The sequence below is a fragment of the Lactuca sativa genome, chromosome 5 (assembly GCF_002870075.4).
Source record: "Lactuca sativa cultivar Salinas chromosome 5, Lsat_Salinas_v11, whole genome shotgun sequence".
Lineage (NCBI taxonomy): Eukaryota > Viridiplantae > Streptophyta > Magnoliopsida > Asterales > Asteraceae > Lactuca > Lactuca sativa.
In genome coordinates this window covers 303,066,873-303,083,202 of record NC_056627.2, presented here as the reverse complement: position 1 = coordinate 303,083,202, position 16,330 = coordinate 303,066,873, and the positions used below count along the sequence as shown (strand labels likewise).

General features: G+C 33.4%; 4 protein-coding genes across 8 annotated transcripts; 1 reads left to right on the top strand and 3 right to left on the bottom strand.

The window, feature by feature from the left end:
• Positions 1-744: 744 nt before the first annotated feature.
• Positions 745-1,553, bottom strand: LOC111892635 (40S ribosomal protein S30). The gene is made up of 3 exons (XM_023888693.2): positions 1,402-1,553; positions 1,169-1,306; positions 745-940 (listed from the first exon to the last, which is right to left on the bottom strand). The coding sequence occupies exons 1-3, from the start codon at positions 1,403-1,405 to the stop codon at positions 894-896; spliced, it is 189 nt and encodes a 62-aa protein (XP_023744461.1). The 5' UTR covers positions 1,406-1,553; the 3' UTR covers positions 745-893.
• A 2,853-nt stretch (positions 1,554-4,406) lies between these two features.
• On the top strand, positions 4,407-7,625 carry LOC111892504 (zinc finger CCCH domain-containing protein 14). 2 transcript variants are annotated; one of them, XM_023888544.3, is made up of 3 exons: positions 4,407-4,633; positions 5,312-5,360; positions 6,728-7,625. In XM_023888544.3, the coding sequence occupies exons 1-3, from the start codon at positions 4,567-4,569 to the stop codon at positions 7,473-7,475; spliced, it is 864 nt and encodes a 287-aa protein (XP_023744312.1). In that variant the 5' UTR covers positions 4,407-4,566; the 3' UTR covers positions 7,476-7,625. The 2 variants fall into 2 exon arrangements, with proteins under 2 accessions (XP_023744312.1, XP_023744313.1); XM_023888545.3 differs by lacking the exon at positions 5,312-5,360 and having other exon boundaries at positions 4,422-4,633.
• A 621-nt stretch (positions 7,626-8,246) lies between these two features.
• Positions 8,247-8,986, bottom strand: LOC111892505 (11 kDa late embryogenesis abundant protein). Its single transcript, XM_023888546.3, has 2 exons — positions 8,830-8,986; positions 8,247-8,754 (listed from the first exon to the last, which is right to left on the bottom strand). Exons 1-2 carry the CDS (start codon positions 8,935-8,937, stop codon positions 8,383-8,385), a joined length of 480 nt encoding a protein of 159 aa, XP_023744314.1. The 5' UTR covers positions 8,938-8,986; the 3' UTR covers positions 8,247-8,382.
• Positions 8,987-9,539: 553 nt separating this feature from the next.
• Positions 9,540-11,137, bottom strand: LOC111892506 (gluconokinase). Of its 4 annotated transcripts, none has more exons than XM_023888548.2 (4): positions 10,920-11,137; positions 10,348-10,487; positions 10,175-10,254; positions 9,540-10,068 (listed from the first exon to the last, which is right to left on the bottom strand). In XM_023888548.2, the coding sequence occupies exons 2-4, from the start codon at positions 10,386-10,388 to the stop codon at positions 9,659-9,661; spliced, it is 531 nt and encodes a 176-aa protein (XP_023744316.1). In that variant the 5' UTR covers positions 10,389-10,487; positions 10,920-11,137; the 3' UTR covers positions 9,540-9,658. The 4 variants fall into 4 exon arrangements, with proteins under 4 accessions (XP_023744316.1, XP_042751356.1, XP_023744315.1 ...); XM_042895422.2 differs by having other exon boundaries at positions 10,348-10,743; positions 10,863-11,118; XM_023888547.3 differs by having other exon boundaries at positions 10,348-10,743; positions 10,920-11,118.
• Between the last annotated feature and the right edge of the window lie 5,193 nt (positions 11,138-16,330).

Genomic DNA, 16,330 nt, shown 5'->3' with positions numbered 1-16,330 from the left:
TTTAAATCAATTAAGTGTTTATAAACTAAAAACTCTTTATTAAAGCTGACCGAAAGAAATAAATAAACCTTGGAAGTAATTTCAAACACCCCCAAGTCATTTAATTTTACAAGTACAAACGAACAAGAAAATTGGTCGCATTTGTTTGACAATAACTAAATTTCAAGAAACTAGCAGTCAGAAAGAGTTGAAATCTAATACATGATATTTATAGACACTCAGTAAGTATCACTAATTGAATACAACTACTCCTCTTTAATGTTATATACTTATATATTTGCCCTCTTTTTCAGGTTGTAACGATTATGGATCAATTTATTGAACCATTCAATCTAAATGTTAGAATTGACCATTTTTGAGGTTAACAAATAAATCAATTTTATTCAAAATGGGAGATATTCTTCCATTTCAGAAAATTAATCCAACCATGTAAGATACAATATATTTGTAAATATCCTTACAAATAACTGAAACATACATTTTATAAGGACGACTAAATATGTAAAAAAAGAAGTTTATGTGTATAAAAAAAACAAACATAAATAAAAAAACTAAACATGTACAAGGGTTGGCAATGTAAAGTATTATCTAGCGATACAAATGTGAGGTATTAACCTAATTGTATGCCATACGCACAAACCATGTCAATCCAAGCTAATTTCAAGCAACATTCATAATCAGCTGATAACCAGAGCATCTATTTTTTGACAATGTATACAAAGATAAATTTCAAGAATAACGATATCAAAAATCAAACTCAAAACATTTCATAGAATTTTAGGTTTTAATAGAAACACTGTGATCATCAAAATAAAGACTGTCTAAAATAACATGATACCAATGTAAAAACAATTCCAACAAACTAAGCTTACAAAACTACACAATCCATCAGCTTACTTCTCAGATGAATTTGGACCCCTCTTCTTTCCAAAACCAACAACTGCAAAACCACGAGCAATGATTCCACAACACGAATTAGAAACGTAGTCGATGATATTTGTTGCCAATAACAATAACATAAACAAGATCAGTGAAATTGATCTATCAATGTTCATAAATTTAATATCAAAACTGATTAAAAATTAAAACTTTTAGAACTTGACAGACAAATCAATTAGCATAACTATATCGGATTATCCAAAAAACCAGAGGGCGGTGATAAACTTACCGGCGGTGACAAAACGGCGGTTGTACTGAATACGCTTGTGAGCACGGCCGCGAGGTTGCTTCTTCTTGTCTTGCTTTGCTACCTTAGGGGTTTGCCCTCTCACTTTTCCGGCACGAGCCAAAGATCCGTGAACCTTTCCTGTTAAAGTTCATTGATCGGAAGTTTAAGTTATGAAACAATTTACAGAAATCTTAATCGATATGAAGGAAGAGACTGAGGATGGATAAGCTTACCCATATTGAATCTGGTGTCGTTTGCTGCCTTCCGATATCGATTTCGTTCGTTGGAAAGCAAGAATGGCAGACACGATGGTAATTTTAGGGTTACGGTTTTGGGCAAAAATGCATTTTTGTATTTATAGCTAGCTGTATGACGGGCCGATTTGGGCCGCTAATTGGATATTTAGAGTTTTAGATATATTTGGGCCACAAGTTTATTATTTAAGATATCAAGAAACGAAACCTAGTAATAAAAAAAAAATATGTAAAATACATCAAAAATTATTTAAACTGTATTTTATCTTTATTAAATTATTTCAATCAAATATTAGACTATTGTAGTAATACCAAGGTTGTTAAAAATTTTGATCTTACGATCTTACAAGTGAAAAACGATCCCGATCTCAATTCTTTAGTTTTATTATATAGTCGAGTATTTAAAATTCGTCTATTCGACTTGAAATCGAGCATCACAAGTTGCAAGAAGCTTTCTAGAACATCACCATTCTATCAATTAATCTCGAGTTAAACAAAACACACCCATAATAATCCCTTTGTGATCTTATGTCTCGTAAATGATCAAAATGATCTTATTCCTAACTAATATGTTTTATTATAGCAACAAAAATTATAGGTGATGTTTAAGAAGTTAAAGTAGATTAAACTATCGTGCAAGCAAATATGAATATGAGTTCATTTTGATAGAATTTCGTTTCGATTTTACGATCACAATCTTACAAAATGTAAAACGATCTTAGGTAAGATTTCAATTTTGACAACCTTAAGTAATATACCTTTTATGTTTTAACTTTTTTTAATGCATCGAACATTTGCAAAAGTATTTAAGTCAAAATGATAGAAAATTATTTGCCGATAAAATTAAGGCAATATCCCGCATATATAAACTAACTTATTTTTATGAGTTTATTGCAATTTAGCGTATGGTGATATCACAAAGTTAGTTTATCGTAGCTAGTAAACTAGTTTTTTGATAAGCTATTTGAGATAGTTTATAGATAAACTAGGCGAATGTCCGCGCGTTGCACAGAAGCATCTATATAACTGAAATCTTTATATGTTTCTTTTTAAATATAAAAATAATATTATTGTTAAATTTGATATAATAATTCGTATACTAAGGAGATATAGTATATTGATTATTTTGAAGAGTAAATTACACGAATGGTCCCTATGGTTTGGGGTGATTTGCGCTTGGTCCCTAACTTATTTTTTTAACTCGAAAGGTCCCTACTATTTGTTTTTGTTATGCGTTTTGTCCCTACTGTTTGTTTTTGTTACGTGTTTGGTCTCTGTCTTACCTAAAAAGACTAGAGTAAATTACACGAATGGTCCCTATGGATTGGGGTAATTTGCACGTTTGGTCCCTAACTTATTTTTTTAACTCGGAAGGTCCCTATTGTTTGCTTTTATTACATGCTTGGTCCCTACTGTTTGTTTTTGTTACGCGTTTGGTCCCTGTCTTACCTAAAAATATTGTTATTTAAATAAGAAAAAATGGTGGGGTAGGTAAGGTAAGGTGAGGGGGTGGGGTTGGGGGTGTATTTATCTAAATAAATTAAAAAATCAATGGCAAAATAGTGTTTTTAGCTAAGACATGGACCAAACACGTAACAAAAACAAACAGTAGGGACCTTCCGAGTTAAAAAAATAGGTTAGGGACCAAACACACAAATTACCGTAAACCATAGGGACCATTCGTGTAATTTACTCAAAGACTATTATTTAAATAGAGAAAAATTATGGGGTAGGTAAGGTAAGGTAAGGTGAATGGGTGGGGCGGGTTAGGATCAGAGATTTCAACACGCTTATGTAAAAGGGTTGACATGACACGATACGATAATTAAGCAGGTAGGGTTAGCGTCAAGACTTTCAACTCGAAGATGACTCGAATATGACCCGTTTAATTATATGTTATTTATTATAAATTTCATATTTTTATAAATATATTATATGTTGTAGACTTATAGTGGGCACAACTCAAGAATTATATTTAATATTCAAATTTTCAAAGTTACTTAATTTTAGTCATCCTCACCACCTATCCTTTTTCTCCCAAACTTTAACTCTTTTTATTTTTCCTTCTTAACTTACTATAATTTTTTTTTCATTTCTATCTTACAACTTCAGTGTTTCACTTTTTCCTTTTTGACTCCACAACTCCTACTTTCCAACATTTAACATATTTCAACCTAACATGACACAACATATTTATAAGGTCTAAACCTTAACCCGAAACCCAACACGAAACCGACATGAAAATAAACGGACTGACATGACATGACACGATAATTAAACGGATCGGGTTAGGGTCAAACCCTTTCAACCTGTTTAATGTCTTGACACGACACGAACTCGACACGACACGTTTTCCAGGTATAGGGATTTTGTGTTAGTTTAAGGACTTCGTTTTCTTCTTGAAATATTCCTGTAAGAAAAAGATTAGTAGTAAATGTGGTGGTTAAGGTTTAGGATAATTTGTGCGTTTAATCCTTAACTTATTTTTTTAACTCGAAAGGTCCCTACTGTTTGTTTTTGTTATGCGCTTTGTCCTTGTCTTACCCATAATGACTATTTTGCCCTTGATTTTTTTTAATTTATTTAAATAAAAACACCCCAACCCCACCTCCCTCATCTTACTTTACCTACCCTACATTTTTCCTTATTTAAATAATAGTCCTTTTAGATAAGACGAAGACCAAACGCGTAACAAAAATAAACAGTAAGGACCAAGCGTGTAACAAAAAAAAATAATGGAAACCTTACAAGTTAAAAAAATAAGTTATGAACCAAACACGTAAATTACCCCAAACCAAAAGGACCATCGTGTAATTTATTGTAAAGAAAATTTTCTTAATTTTAAATTACTTTAAAAAAGGTACTTAATCATCAAGGTTATTTTTGTCCTTTTATACGGGTAAAACGTGTGTTCCGGATCCTGGAGGATGCGACCGTTCGCGGACTCCAAACCAAAATAAAAGCAGAAAGAATTCATTAATTTACGTCCGCGATATAATTCCCTCTTTTGCCCGGAGATTCCTTTCACCACGCCGTTCTTCCTTGTCGCAAAAACCCTTCCCTAGGGGTTTTCGGAATCGATTGATTCGCAGTCTTTTTAGGTTTCATTTAACACATCAATTTATTCTATTTGTTAGTCGGGCTATGGATGCTCGTAAGAGAGGGAGGCCTGAAGCTAAAGCCAATGGCGGTGCAAAGAAATTCAAGCCAGGTTGGTTTTTTCTTTTCAATTGCACTCGATTTGTTAATTGATCTATTCGTATATCTAAGTTTGTAGCTGAGGTCTTAAATTTGCTACGAGTATCTCTCTTCCTTTAGTTTATGCTTTTGCGATCACGTTTTTGTGTTTTTATCTCTTCGTTTGAGATTGAATGTTATTGGATTTTTCGTTTTCTTTTTTGCCTTTAATTGTTAAGAAACAGTCTGATCTTGAGAATTTTTTGATCCTTGTGAAAGATGAGCTCAGTCACATGAGATGCGGCAAGATAACAGGGTGTTATTGATTCATAACCGGCCATATCACTTATGTCCTATCTAAACACTAATTATTCATATCTTGACGCACAATTTTGTACTTATACTAGGTACTTTGGATTTTTAGCGTCATATATTCATTGTTCTTCATGTAAATACAGAAAATATTATACACTTTGAGATCCAATGTTATGGAAACTAATATAAAATTCATTAAAACTTCAAGTGTTCAACAATCAGAAAGTTATTTGTGAAAACACAAAAATAGAAACAGGTATATCATTAATGGCTTGGAAAGTTATCTCAAAAGATTCAAGAGTGCACCCCACTTCTCTCTTCCCCCTCTATCTAGTATGTAAACAAAAGATTGCAAGTGTAATCTAACTAAAAGAAAACACCTAATGTATTGTAACAGAATCAAAGTTGGTGGGAAGCAAATCAAAGCCTTGCATGAAGTTTTTCAGGTTAAAATCCTCACCCTAAAAATCTATCCAGAAGTAAAATTTCTTAATTTAAGTATACAGTTAAATATCAAATAAGTTCATTAGTTAAGTGACATTTGTAGGTGGTATGCTTTTGATTACATTTGGTATGCGCCAAATGGCTGGCAAACAATATTATACTAATACAAGTATCATATATCATATTTAATTCTTATGTTTATACTGGATCATACTTTTTTTTTTTTGAAAAAACAACAAAAAAATGAGCTACCACTGATGCTTACATTGACCACAACATCTAAAAAACCCTAATAAAATGAATATCCCTAATCCCTAATAGTAATAAAGGACATAAATATGTAGGTTGAACATTAAATCCACATATAGATAGTATATATAAGTAACCATGACCTATTATTCTATTAATATGCTGAACTTTATGTTCTGGTCATTATTGGAGAGACATTTTTTTTGGCCAAACACGCTCTCATAATATTTTTTTGGGAATCTTGTTTGTTTTTCCTTTTGTTTGTGCTAACATTCCCCCTGATTTAGGAGACAAGACACACTTATGTGTTCTTTTAAGGTTCTATTTTTTATTGATGCTTTTAGTGTTGGGGTATCCCCAATTTGTAAATAACTGCCATTTCTGATGTCTACTCAGGTTTATTTGAGACGACCGTGAGACCAAATCTAAAAATAATTTTAAAATGCAAAATAAATGGAAAAATCCAAAAATTATTTTTTTAAATATTATTTTCAGAACTTGAATTAACTAAAAAAAATAAAAGAAAAATAAAAAAAGTAAAAAGAAAATCCCGTTTTTTTTTAAAAATACGTGAAATATTCTAATAGAATATTACACTGACATATTCTAAAAAATAATTTTAAAATGCAAAATAAATGGAAAAATCTAAAAATTCTTTTTTTAAATATTATTTTCGGAACTTGAATTAACTAAAAAAATTCCATTTTTTTTGAAAAATACGTGAAATATTCTAATAGAATATTACACTGTACATATTCTAAAAAATAATTTTAAAATGCAAAATAAATGGAAAAATCTAAAAATTCTTTTTTTAAATATTATTTTCGGAACTTGAATTAACTAAAAAAATTCCATTTTTTTTGAAAAATACGTGAAATATTCTAATAGAATATTACACTGTACATATTCTAAAAAATAATTATAAAATGCAAAATAAATGGAAAAATCCAAAAATTCTTTTTTTAAATATTATTTTCGGAACTTGAATTACCTAACCCTATATATATATATATATATATATATATATATATATATATATATATATATATATATATATATATATATATATATATATAAGCACCAACCATACAAAATCTGAATTTCTTGATTTTGTTTACAGCATGGATGGGTGTCCATTTGGCGAAAACTGTCACTTCCTCCATTTCTTCCCCGGAGGCTACAACGCTGTGGCACAAATGATGAACCTCCCACCCACTTCCACTTCCGCCTCATCCACCACCTCCACCACCCAAAACACCGCTACTAAATCCAAAATCTGCAACAAATACAACACTGCAGAAGGCTGTACATTCGGCGACAAATGTCACTTTGCCCATGGTCAATGGGAGCTCGGTAAACCCATCACCCAATCTAACGACAACCCCCAAACCGCCCTTCCACCCACCACCCGCTTCACAGCTCCACCACCACAACAACTACCACCGCCAGGGATTGCCTCCAGCTTTGGTGCCTCAGCCACGGCCAAAATTAGCATCGATGCGTCTCTTGCGGGTACCATTATTGGAAAAGGCGGGGTGAATTCAAAGCAGATATGTTGGAAAACGGGGGCCAAACTTTCGATTCGAGATCATGAGAGTGATGTGAGTCTGAAGAATATTGAGCTTGAGGGGACTTTTGATCAAATTAAGGAAGCGAGTGCGATGGTTAGTGAGTTGATATTGAGTGCCAGTTTGCAAACTGCTGGTGGTGGTGGCCCACCGCCAGGTGTACACCATGGTCCACTATCATCAGTGAGCAACAAGAAGACTAAATTGTGTGAGAATTTTGCAAAGGGGTCTTGTACCTTTGGTGACAAGTGTCACTTTGCTCATGGGGCTTCTGAGTTGCGGAAAGCAGCAAGGGTGTGATGTTTAGTTTTTGTTTGTTATGGTGTTATTCTTATATTATTGTAGAAGAAAGCGTTTGCGTTATACTTGTATAGTATTTAGTTTTTGTTTGTTATGGTCAATTGTTTGTTTATTTGGGCAAGTTAAAGTAGATATTACCTTTGGTGGATATCTCGACGTTAGCAGGAGGCAACTAAATGAAAATTTGGACTTTAAGTCCAAACTAGTCCAGACTTCTCTGGTTCAAGTCCAAATTTTTTTGGACTAAAAGCGACAATTTTTGACTTACTACACAGACCATTTGCAGTTTAGTCTTTAATAATTATTCAAAACTTTGTCGAATGCTCTTGGGAAAATCATATTCTCATCGTCTTATTTAACCGGAAGATGCCAATTATTCTAATTGGACAATTTTTTGGTTGGGAATCACATTATCTCTAAAGAAAAAAAAATCACAAGGTTATTGTTGCACAAATAGTGATCTATTTAGTACATTGCTATTGTCTGTAATCACTAAACATCTAGGGGATATAAATTTCATTCGTTTAATTTTTTTCAAACACCAAACAAACGAAGATCATAGTGAATGAAAAGAGGACGATCTTTAGTAGACCACTTATATAGGGTAAAGGATGACAAATAAATTTATGTGAATGAAAATCCATATCCAAATCCAACTCTGGGTTTATCTCATCAATTTGCCATTTGGTTGCCACCGGGCCCTACTTTCTTTTTTTAGGTAGATATCGTAAGACGGGATTTCTAGACTTAACATGATAAATAATAACATCAAAACAGAAATACATAATCCATATAGATGAAAAAACATAGATTTACATCAAATCCAACTTTGATACTGCAATCTCTTCTCTAGAAGAATAGTATGCAACTATATTAGAAAGCAAATCAAAAGCCCACGTTGAGTCTATCAACGGTATGCCCCTCCGGTGCCATATCCGCCAGCGCCTCCACCAGTTCTTGGGTTATTCCCGGCAACAGACTGACCGGTGCCGGTATTCCTACCAATCGGGTGAGACCCAACCACCCCTTCCACCACATCTCCAGCCGGTTGTCCAGTTCCATGTCCAGGCAACGCCGACATCTGGTGGCTTCCCATGGGATGACCGGTGGCTCCGGTGGTGGAATATGAGTGAGTTCCGGTAGCCTCCACCGCTTGTCTCTGCACCGCGTTTTGGTCACGCTCTACTTGCTTCTCATACTCGGCTTGATCCTTCCTCGCCTCCTTCTTCTCTGTTGCCATTTCCTTTTGCGTTGGATCATGTGCAGTCATTCTCTCACCCTACAAAACTGCAGAGTTTAGTAATTATAGAAACAATAGAACTAAAAAGCAACGCAAAAATGTTATGAAGGGAACCTTTTCTTGCAGGGTGGCTTTGGTCTTTTCCATGCCGGACTTGGCGGAGGCAGCCACGTTCGCCGCCGTCTCCTTGACGGATGCTGCTGCATTCTTCGCTGTCTGCATATTAGTTGTTGTTTTTATGAATGATTGGATAGATATTGTTATGTGAGGAGGTTGAAACAAGACTTTAAATAGATATTGTGAAGTTGTGGGCTTGCTGCCACGTAGCACAACAAGAATACGTGGCTTACAAAGACTTGTCGACGCCTCTCGTTCTGACATGTTGCACACACGTGTTTTTGATATTTTTCTTTTAATATTATCTCATGTTCTCAGTATTTAAAAAAAAATTGCGCATATCTTGCATCCTTAATTGTTATTGCGAAACACTTCATTTATAAAATAAAGACAAAATTGCGGGATTGTATTTTATTTGGATAGTTTTACTGAATTCATCATGTGTTTATAAACACAAAACCAATCACATATTTTTGTTTAAAATAAATAAAAAAACATGCATTTTGTAAATAAGTATTTAGATTTTTGGGTGTATGATGAAAAATAGGATTACAATGGTCTAATGTCGCTCATATTATGACAAAAGAAACATAGCACCAAACTGGTCTACTTTTTTCCATTCAATCTATAAAGATACAATCCTAAGATCGATTTATGCTACAATTCAGTATTATGTTTTTGCCTCCAAATATACAATATTTTCCCCATTATTTAAAGTTGCTTTTTGATTAGTGAAACATAAATGGAATATACATGTATTAGAGTAAATAATTGGTGTTGTAGAATAATAGCAATACAATCAACAGCAACATCAATATACTTTAGATCAGAATACCAACGCTTTAATCTCATCAACAATATCTTGAGGACTCCTTGAAGCATCAACTTTATGTATCCCTTCAGACACATCAACCTCAAGTAAATCGATTTGCGACTGAAGCAATTCAGCAGGCATAAAATGGTTCCCTTCTGCCACTCTTTTCGTCACTCGATTCATAAGCAACTCCACCCCAACATCCAACAAAACAAACTTCACAACACATTTTTCACACAAATAATCACCCTTAAAATTCGGGTCAGCAGATCTAAGAATGTCCCTATATTTTTTCTGAAGGGCAGAACACCCAAGAATTACAATCTTGCCACTCACCAAGCTTGCATTCAATAAATCCCGAAGCACTTCAAGCCATGGGATACGATCTTCATTTGATAAAGGGATCCTGTTCTTCATCTTGTCTTTCTTAAGACACCATTTGGGTAACCGTTAGTTTTTGGTAAAAGTGTTATTGAATTTGGTACTAAAAGAACATGATGGAATTGAAGATTTTGAGCTTTTTTGTACCTTTGTTTGATTGTGGATGAAAATCATCGGCATCGATGAAGCTACAGTTTAGAGTTTTCGCAAGCAATTCTCCTATTGTTCTACATGAATAATGAAAACTTTAGAGTTTTTACAAAGAATGTTGAAAAAGATCATTGTAAAGATTAAAGAAAGATTGAAAGTTTGAAACTCACGATTTCCCCACACCGCTTACACCCATTAGTACCACAGCCATCCCTTAAAGGCAGAAAGAGTAATTGAAGAAATAGTATTCAAAATAGAGATACATTTCAACAATTGAGTCTCTGAAAGTCCAATTGACCCCCTGAACTGTCTGTAATCTAAAGATGTTATTGATTTGGGGGAAATGGAGCAATGGAATTAGTAAAACGAAGGGTAATAATCTCCTGATCTGCATGTTATTTTGCAATATATTTCATGATTCAACAGTTCTACTAGCAGATTAAGTGAAGGTGAACCCTAACATCATTGTCGTCTTGAAGGATAGATTTCCAATTTTCACTAGAATTGAACTTTCCTTCAGAACCTAAATCAAATTTGTAACGACTTGATCGAATTGGAAAAGAAACCTACACATAAGATTCGTAAAACAATGCAGCAATTTTTAATGCAACTCATCAAATCGGGAAAAAAACGATACATCAAACAACAAACTACTGCTGGCGAACATCTAAACAAATTAACATACTTTCATAGCGGGTTAGATGATCAGAGACTTTCAATATAAGTTGAAAGAAAATCTCACCAAAATGATCGAGCGATGGAACACGAACTCGAGCGATCGACGAACCACGATAAAGTAAGCAGATAGAGTTAAAGAAACGTGCAAGTATAAACTACGACTAACGCCGGCCAGATTGACAAATTCCATTTGGTAATTCTTTAAGAGCTGGAAAATCCAACCCCGCAAACAAAAAATCAAATGCAACTCCATTTTGACAAAATTGCATAATAGAATGGAAGATGTGGTATGTAAAAACTATGAAGTTTGGTCCAAAATGATTTTCTTCAATAGTTTCGTTTTTCTGCAATTTTGGTCCAATTTGGTTTGAATTTTTTTGTAAAGACGATTTTATCCTTTATTATTTTATTTTTCATTTTTGTTTTATTACCAACAATTAAAAAATAATTAAAAATAAAACAAAAAGAAAATCTCTCTCTCTCTCTCTCTCTTTCTCTCTCTCTCTCTCTCTCTCTCTCTCTCTCTCTCTCTCTCTCTCTCTCTCTCTCTCTCTCTCTCTTAATGACGATCCCCATTCCAAATCTCGCCTCCACGATCTTCCAAATCGTGGATTCAAGAGGTAAGAACAAAAGTTCTAAAACTTCATCAATTTGTGTGATCAAATCGTGGAGGGTTTGGCAGTGTGTTTCTTATGATTCAAAGCTTGACATGAATTCATCCAAGCGATTCTCGATCCCGCCCTAACGCCTCCGATTTTACCGACGAAGGAGACAGAGGATAAACGAATCGAGTTCAGAGCTCCGTTGTGGATCACGTTTTCGATCGTTGCATGATGGGTTGAGGATTTTGGGAGAACATATTTGACCTGCTTCACCTAAAGAACATGCATTCATTATCCCTCGTCCTGACATAATCATCAACATCGCAACACCCAAACCATCTCCATCTCATCTCGAAACCATCACCTGCTTCACCTCAAGAACATGTGTGTATGTGTGTCTTGAATCGATTTTTTGCTAAATAGATTTTCTGGTGGATTTGAGAGGCAACGACTTGGGCTGAGCTGAAAGTTTGTTCAATTTTAACTCTGACCGATATGCATATCCTTCTCCTTGATCGATATGCAGTGAAACAAGAACATGGCTTTTTCTTTTTTTCTTTTTTGATTTTTTTGCTGGTGTAGTAAACAACAACAGGGGATATCGATTGTTGAAGTTTATGGAGATGAGTGAAGAAGACGATGACTAGATGGAGCAATAAAGGTGTTCTTCTATGAGTGGCCAGCATCTATGAGGTGATGAACTTGAAAAACCAGGTGTTCTTCCATCTGATAATTAGGGATTTAACGACCTTGGTGTTTAGAATAACATATTAGCGATTTGGGGCTAGGATTTACAATCAGGGAGTTGGTAAGTGATGGGTTTTAGCCAAAAGACATCCTATGTGCTCATGCAAACCCTAAAGATTGGATCTAGGTTTCTCTATTGTACATGCTTTTAATCCAAGACTTAAAACCCTAGATCTAATCAATATAACATATGAATAAGGGTTTAGATCATACCTTGATTGTTATATAGCAATAACAATCTCAAATCCTTCTTGCATTGACTTTAGAAAGTTTAGAGTCACAAATGTCACTCCTCTAATGGCTCACAAACACCGAGAGCAAGAGGATAAAGAGGAGAAGAGAAGGAGTTGCCCACAACCGTGTGGAAACCCTAGAGGATTAGTTCACCACGTTTTTGAGGCTTAAGGGCACTATTTATACATGTAGGCTATTAGGGTTTTGAACTAGGAAACCCTAATTTGGATGCTTAAGCCCTAAGCAACCCATGGACCCTTTATTAACAAGCCTTGGACGATTTCTAATGGGTTTCCCCATAGAATTCGTCCAACCTTATATTATAAGGTAATCCATAGCCCAATTGCAATTATCTTATAATTACAATTTTAGTCCCTTAAGTTTAATTAATCTCTTTTAGCCACAAACTTAATTCTTATTAATTCTTGACTAATATTAATTAAACAATATGATTTCTCCTTTAATATATTATTCTCATAATATATTAATAAGTCATATTTAATCCTTTCTCTCTATAATTCATCCTATCAAGTTGCTTTGGTGAAGGCAACTCAAAAGGACCATGCACCATCGGGTCAAGTACATACCAAAATAGTTATGGACTTAGACACTAATCCAACAGTCTCCCACTTGGATAAGTCTAATAATTATTCTGCGTATGACTTCAGATCCTAATCTGCAATCGTAGCTTTCTAAAGCCGTTGTCAACTCTGATCTTATCAGGTACGCGTGTCCTTCAGATAAGGGATCATATATTCCTCCATTCTAGATATTATATTATAGACTGAGACATGGATCTAAATCATTCTCTCTGTCTATGTTTTGTTTCCCGAATTCAGATTTATGACGACTGACAACAGACTACAATTGAACACATCAATTTAGTCCCGGCTTGGCCAAGTGCTTAGGTGCCATCACTAAATCATCGAGGGGCCCAAAGATATCACTTTTATCCTACTTTGGATAAAAGGAACAGATAAACTTTGACTCAATGCTCTCTTGCACTTACTTACCAAATCACACACAACAATATGTTTTATAACACCAAGTTACTGGTGTGTTTACATATTATCAACGTGCAACCGACTCGCAAGATACAACTCACACATCTCGGTTTCAAGAATATAAGATGTTATCGTCTCACCAATCACTCGTGATAAAATCCATGAAGTGATCCAAGTGAGCGTGGGTTTAATTCAATGCTCAAATCATATTCATAAGCACTCATGAACGTTGCAGCAAACAATTGCTTATGTCTAATACACTTTAGACAATCCACACACCAATTCACGATAGTCTTCATTCATATCTACTTCCAACATATGATCGACTGTGGCCCGTTTGAATAATTTGACTGTTCTTAACCAATTAAATTATCCAGGAAGTCAAAACATGCAAAGTGAAACACAAGAATAATACTGATCACATATGGCCTCAAACCTTTGAGTATAAATAAAACACCTTTTATTTATCACAATATTGATTACTCATTATTTGTCGTTTCGAGTAATCAACCTTTTACTTGAATTATTACCACACTTGTCCCATGCTCTTAGCATGCACACAATGTTTTCTTATGGTTCTTACTTTGTGAAATAGATCATACTCATTTCACAATTCCCAATTCCTATCACCAGTGTAAGAATATCAAATTCTTACTACTTATAGAATATGTTATATTCTAACATTTTATGCAATGATCCTTTTATAATATCACTGCACTAAAGTCACAATGACTATTGCCAATGAATTACAAAGCTCTCTATTGGAAATTGTTACAAGACAATTCCATAGATGTGATGTCTTTCACTCAAAGTACATTCCTTTGAACATCCTTTTGCATAAAAGTTTCTAATCTAGACATAGATTCTCAATATCCAACTCCCAATATGGAAACGTTTCCATATTTTCCATATGACAACTCATTCTTAATAAAATCTTATCTATTCATAATAAAGTCGATATGCTCCATCCAATATCATACTTCCAATTACTCATAAGCAACCAATCCTCGGCAAACCTTGGATTGTCCTTTGATAGTTGTTTAATTATCTTAGTCAAAACCGATTCTTGTCCTTTTTCCCTCTAAATGCGCTAGACATTTGGAAAATTTTAGAATGGTCAAATACTATAGCATTCGCAATCAATCCTATACCCGAAGCGTATTGGACACGATGCACAATGTCTTACATGAAGATTTAATACTTTATCAATCTTCTGCCATAATATTTTATGTGCTACGTTCTCATAATTCGAATTATGAAGAGGAATGTCGTAATCATAATCGAAATTTAAGAACGCACTATATATCCTTTGACTAAATTTATTAAAATTTCTCAATCTAAGCTTTAGATTTTTGAAACGAAGTACAATATTCTCTCCCTTAATTATAGCAAAACAACTTTACATCCTTACTACTTTGCAAAATATAACTCTTGTTTTCTATAATTAATATTGCTGACTTGCAATACTTGCCTTAATAATCATACAATCATAACATTTATGCTCCCACTATCATGATGATTATTATAAACATAATACTTATGCTCCCACTAGCTTTGACATGTATTTATAAAATAGCTTAACTAACAGAAAAACAATACCTATTGAATTTCTTAAGTTCATGTTTCTAATACCTAATGCTTTGATAATCGTTTATCAAGGCTTCTTAATCTCATACACCTTTATCCAAGATAGCTCATATGTGTCTTAAACAATTAAGACTAATTGCCAAATCTCACAATTCGAATCATGGAAAGGGATACCGTAACCATAATCAAATTTGAGAATGCAATTTCACAATTGCTATCTTCTTAAAATCTCTCTTAGTGAAAGCATTTTCTCACAATCATTTTCATGAAGGAGAAAATCTTATGACACTTAGATTTTAATGGTGTATGTGTTCCTATCCATGTGAATTTGTCAAAAAACAAAGTTTTACGACAAATTCAAACTCTTATGGACCAACTTATAATCATTATTAGAAATTTTGTTTATTTATGATTACACTTTAGGTTTGATACTTATTTCACCTTATTAACCAACTTATAATCATTATTAGAAAGACACTACAATTTATCACTTTTAAATATTCTTTAGGTTGTTTAAGTTGAACTAAATTTTATATTTAAGTTGATCTTGTAAGATTATATTTAAATTAATAATTTAGGTATTTTATACAAATTGTTCAAAAGTTGTAGCTTTAAAATGATAATGGTTTACATACAACAACATATTAGACCTAATAAATTAAGTATAATATTTTAAAAGTTAAAAACATAAATTTATAAGTAAAAGAAAATATATTCTTTTAATATTGAAATTTAGTTTATATATGATTAAACTTTTGGTTTTATATTTATTTTACCTTATTAACCAACTTATAATCATTATTAGAAAGAAATTGAAAAGTCATTAGAGTTTCAAATGAATGTGGTGAAAGGAAAAATGAATGGGAGTTTCAAATGAATGTGGTGAAAGAAAAAATGCTAACTTTATAAGTATATAATGATAATGATGATAATGACTAGATTATAAACTAAAAACATGAGTGATCTTCATATTTCGTTAGAACATGTGCAAATAGTTAAAATTAAGCATCCAAACCAGTAATGTTTTAAAAATATAAAAAAAATGATATCCCTTGCATCTTTTATTTCATAATATAATAATAACAAATGTCATTCCTATATACTTAAATTGACATTTATAAGTTCTTTGTGAAATAAGTACTACATATTAGGGATGAGAATTTGGCCCGAAAACCCGAACCGAACCGAACCGAACCGAACCGAATTAGACCCGAATAAGCAATTCGATTCGGTTTTCGGGTATCTATATAAGCCTTATTCGGTTTTCGGGTTATTCGGTCCGGGTTACCCGAATAAGGGCT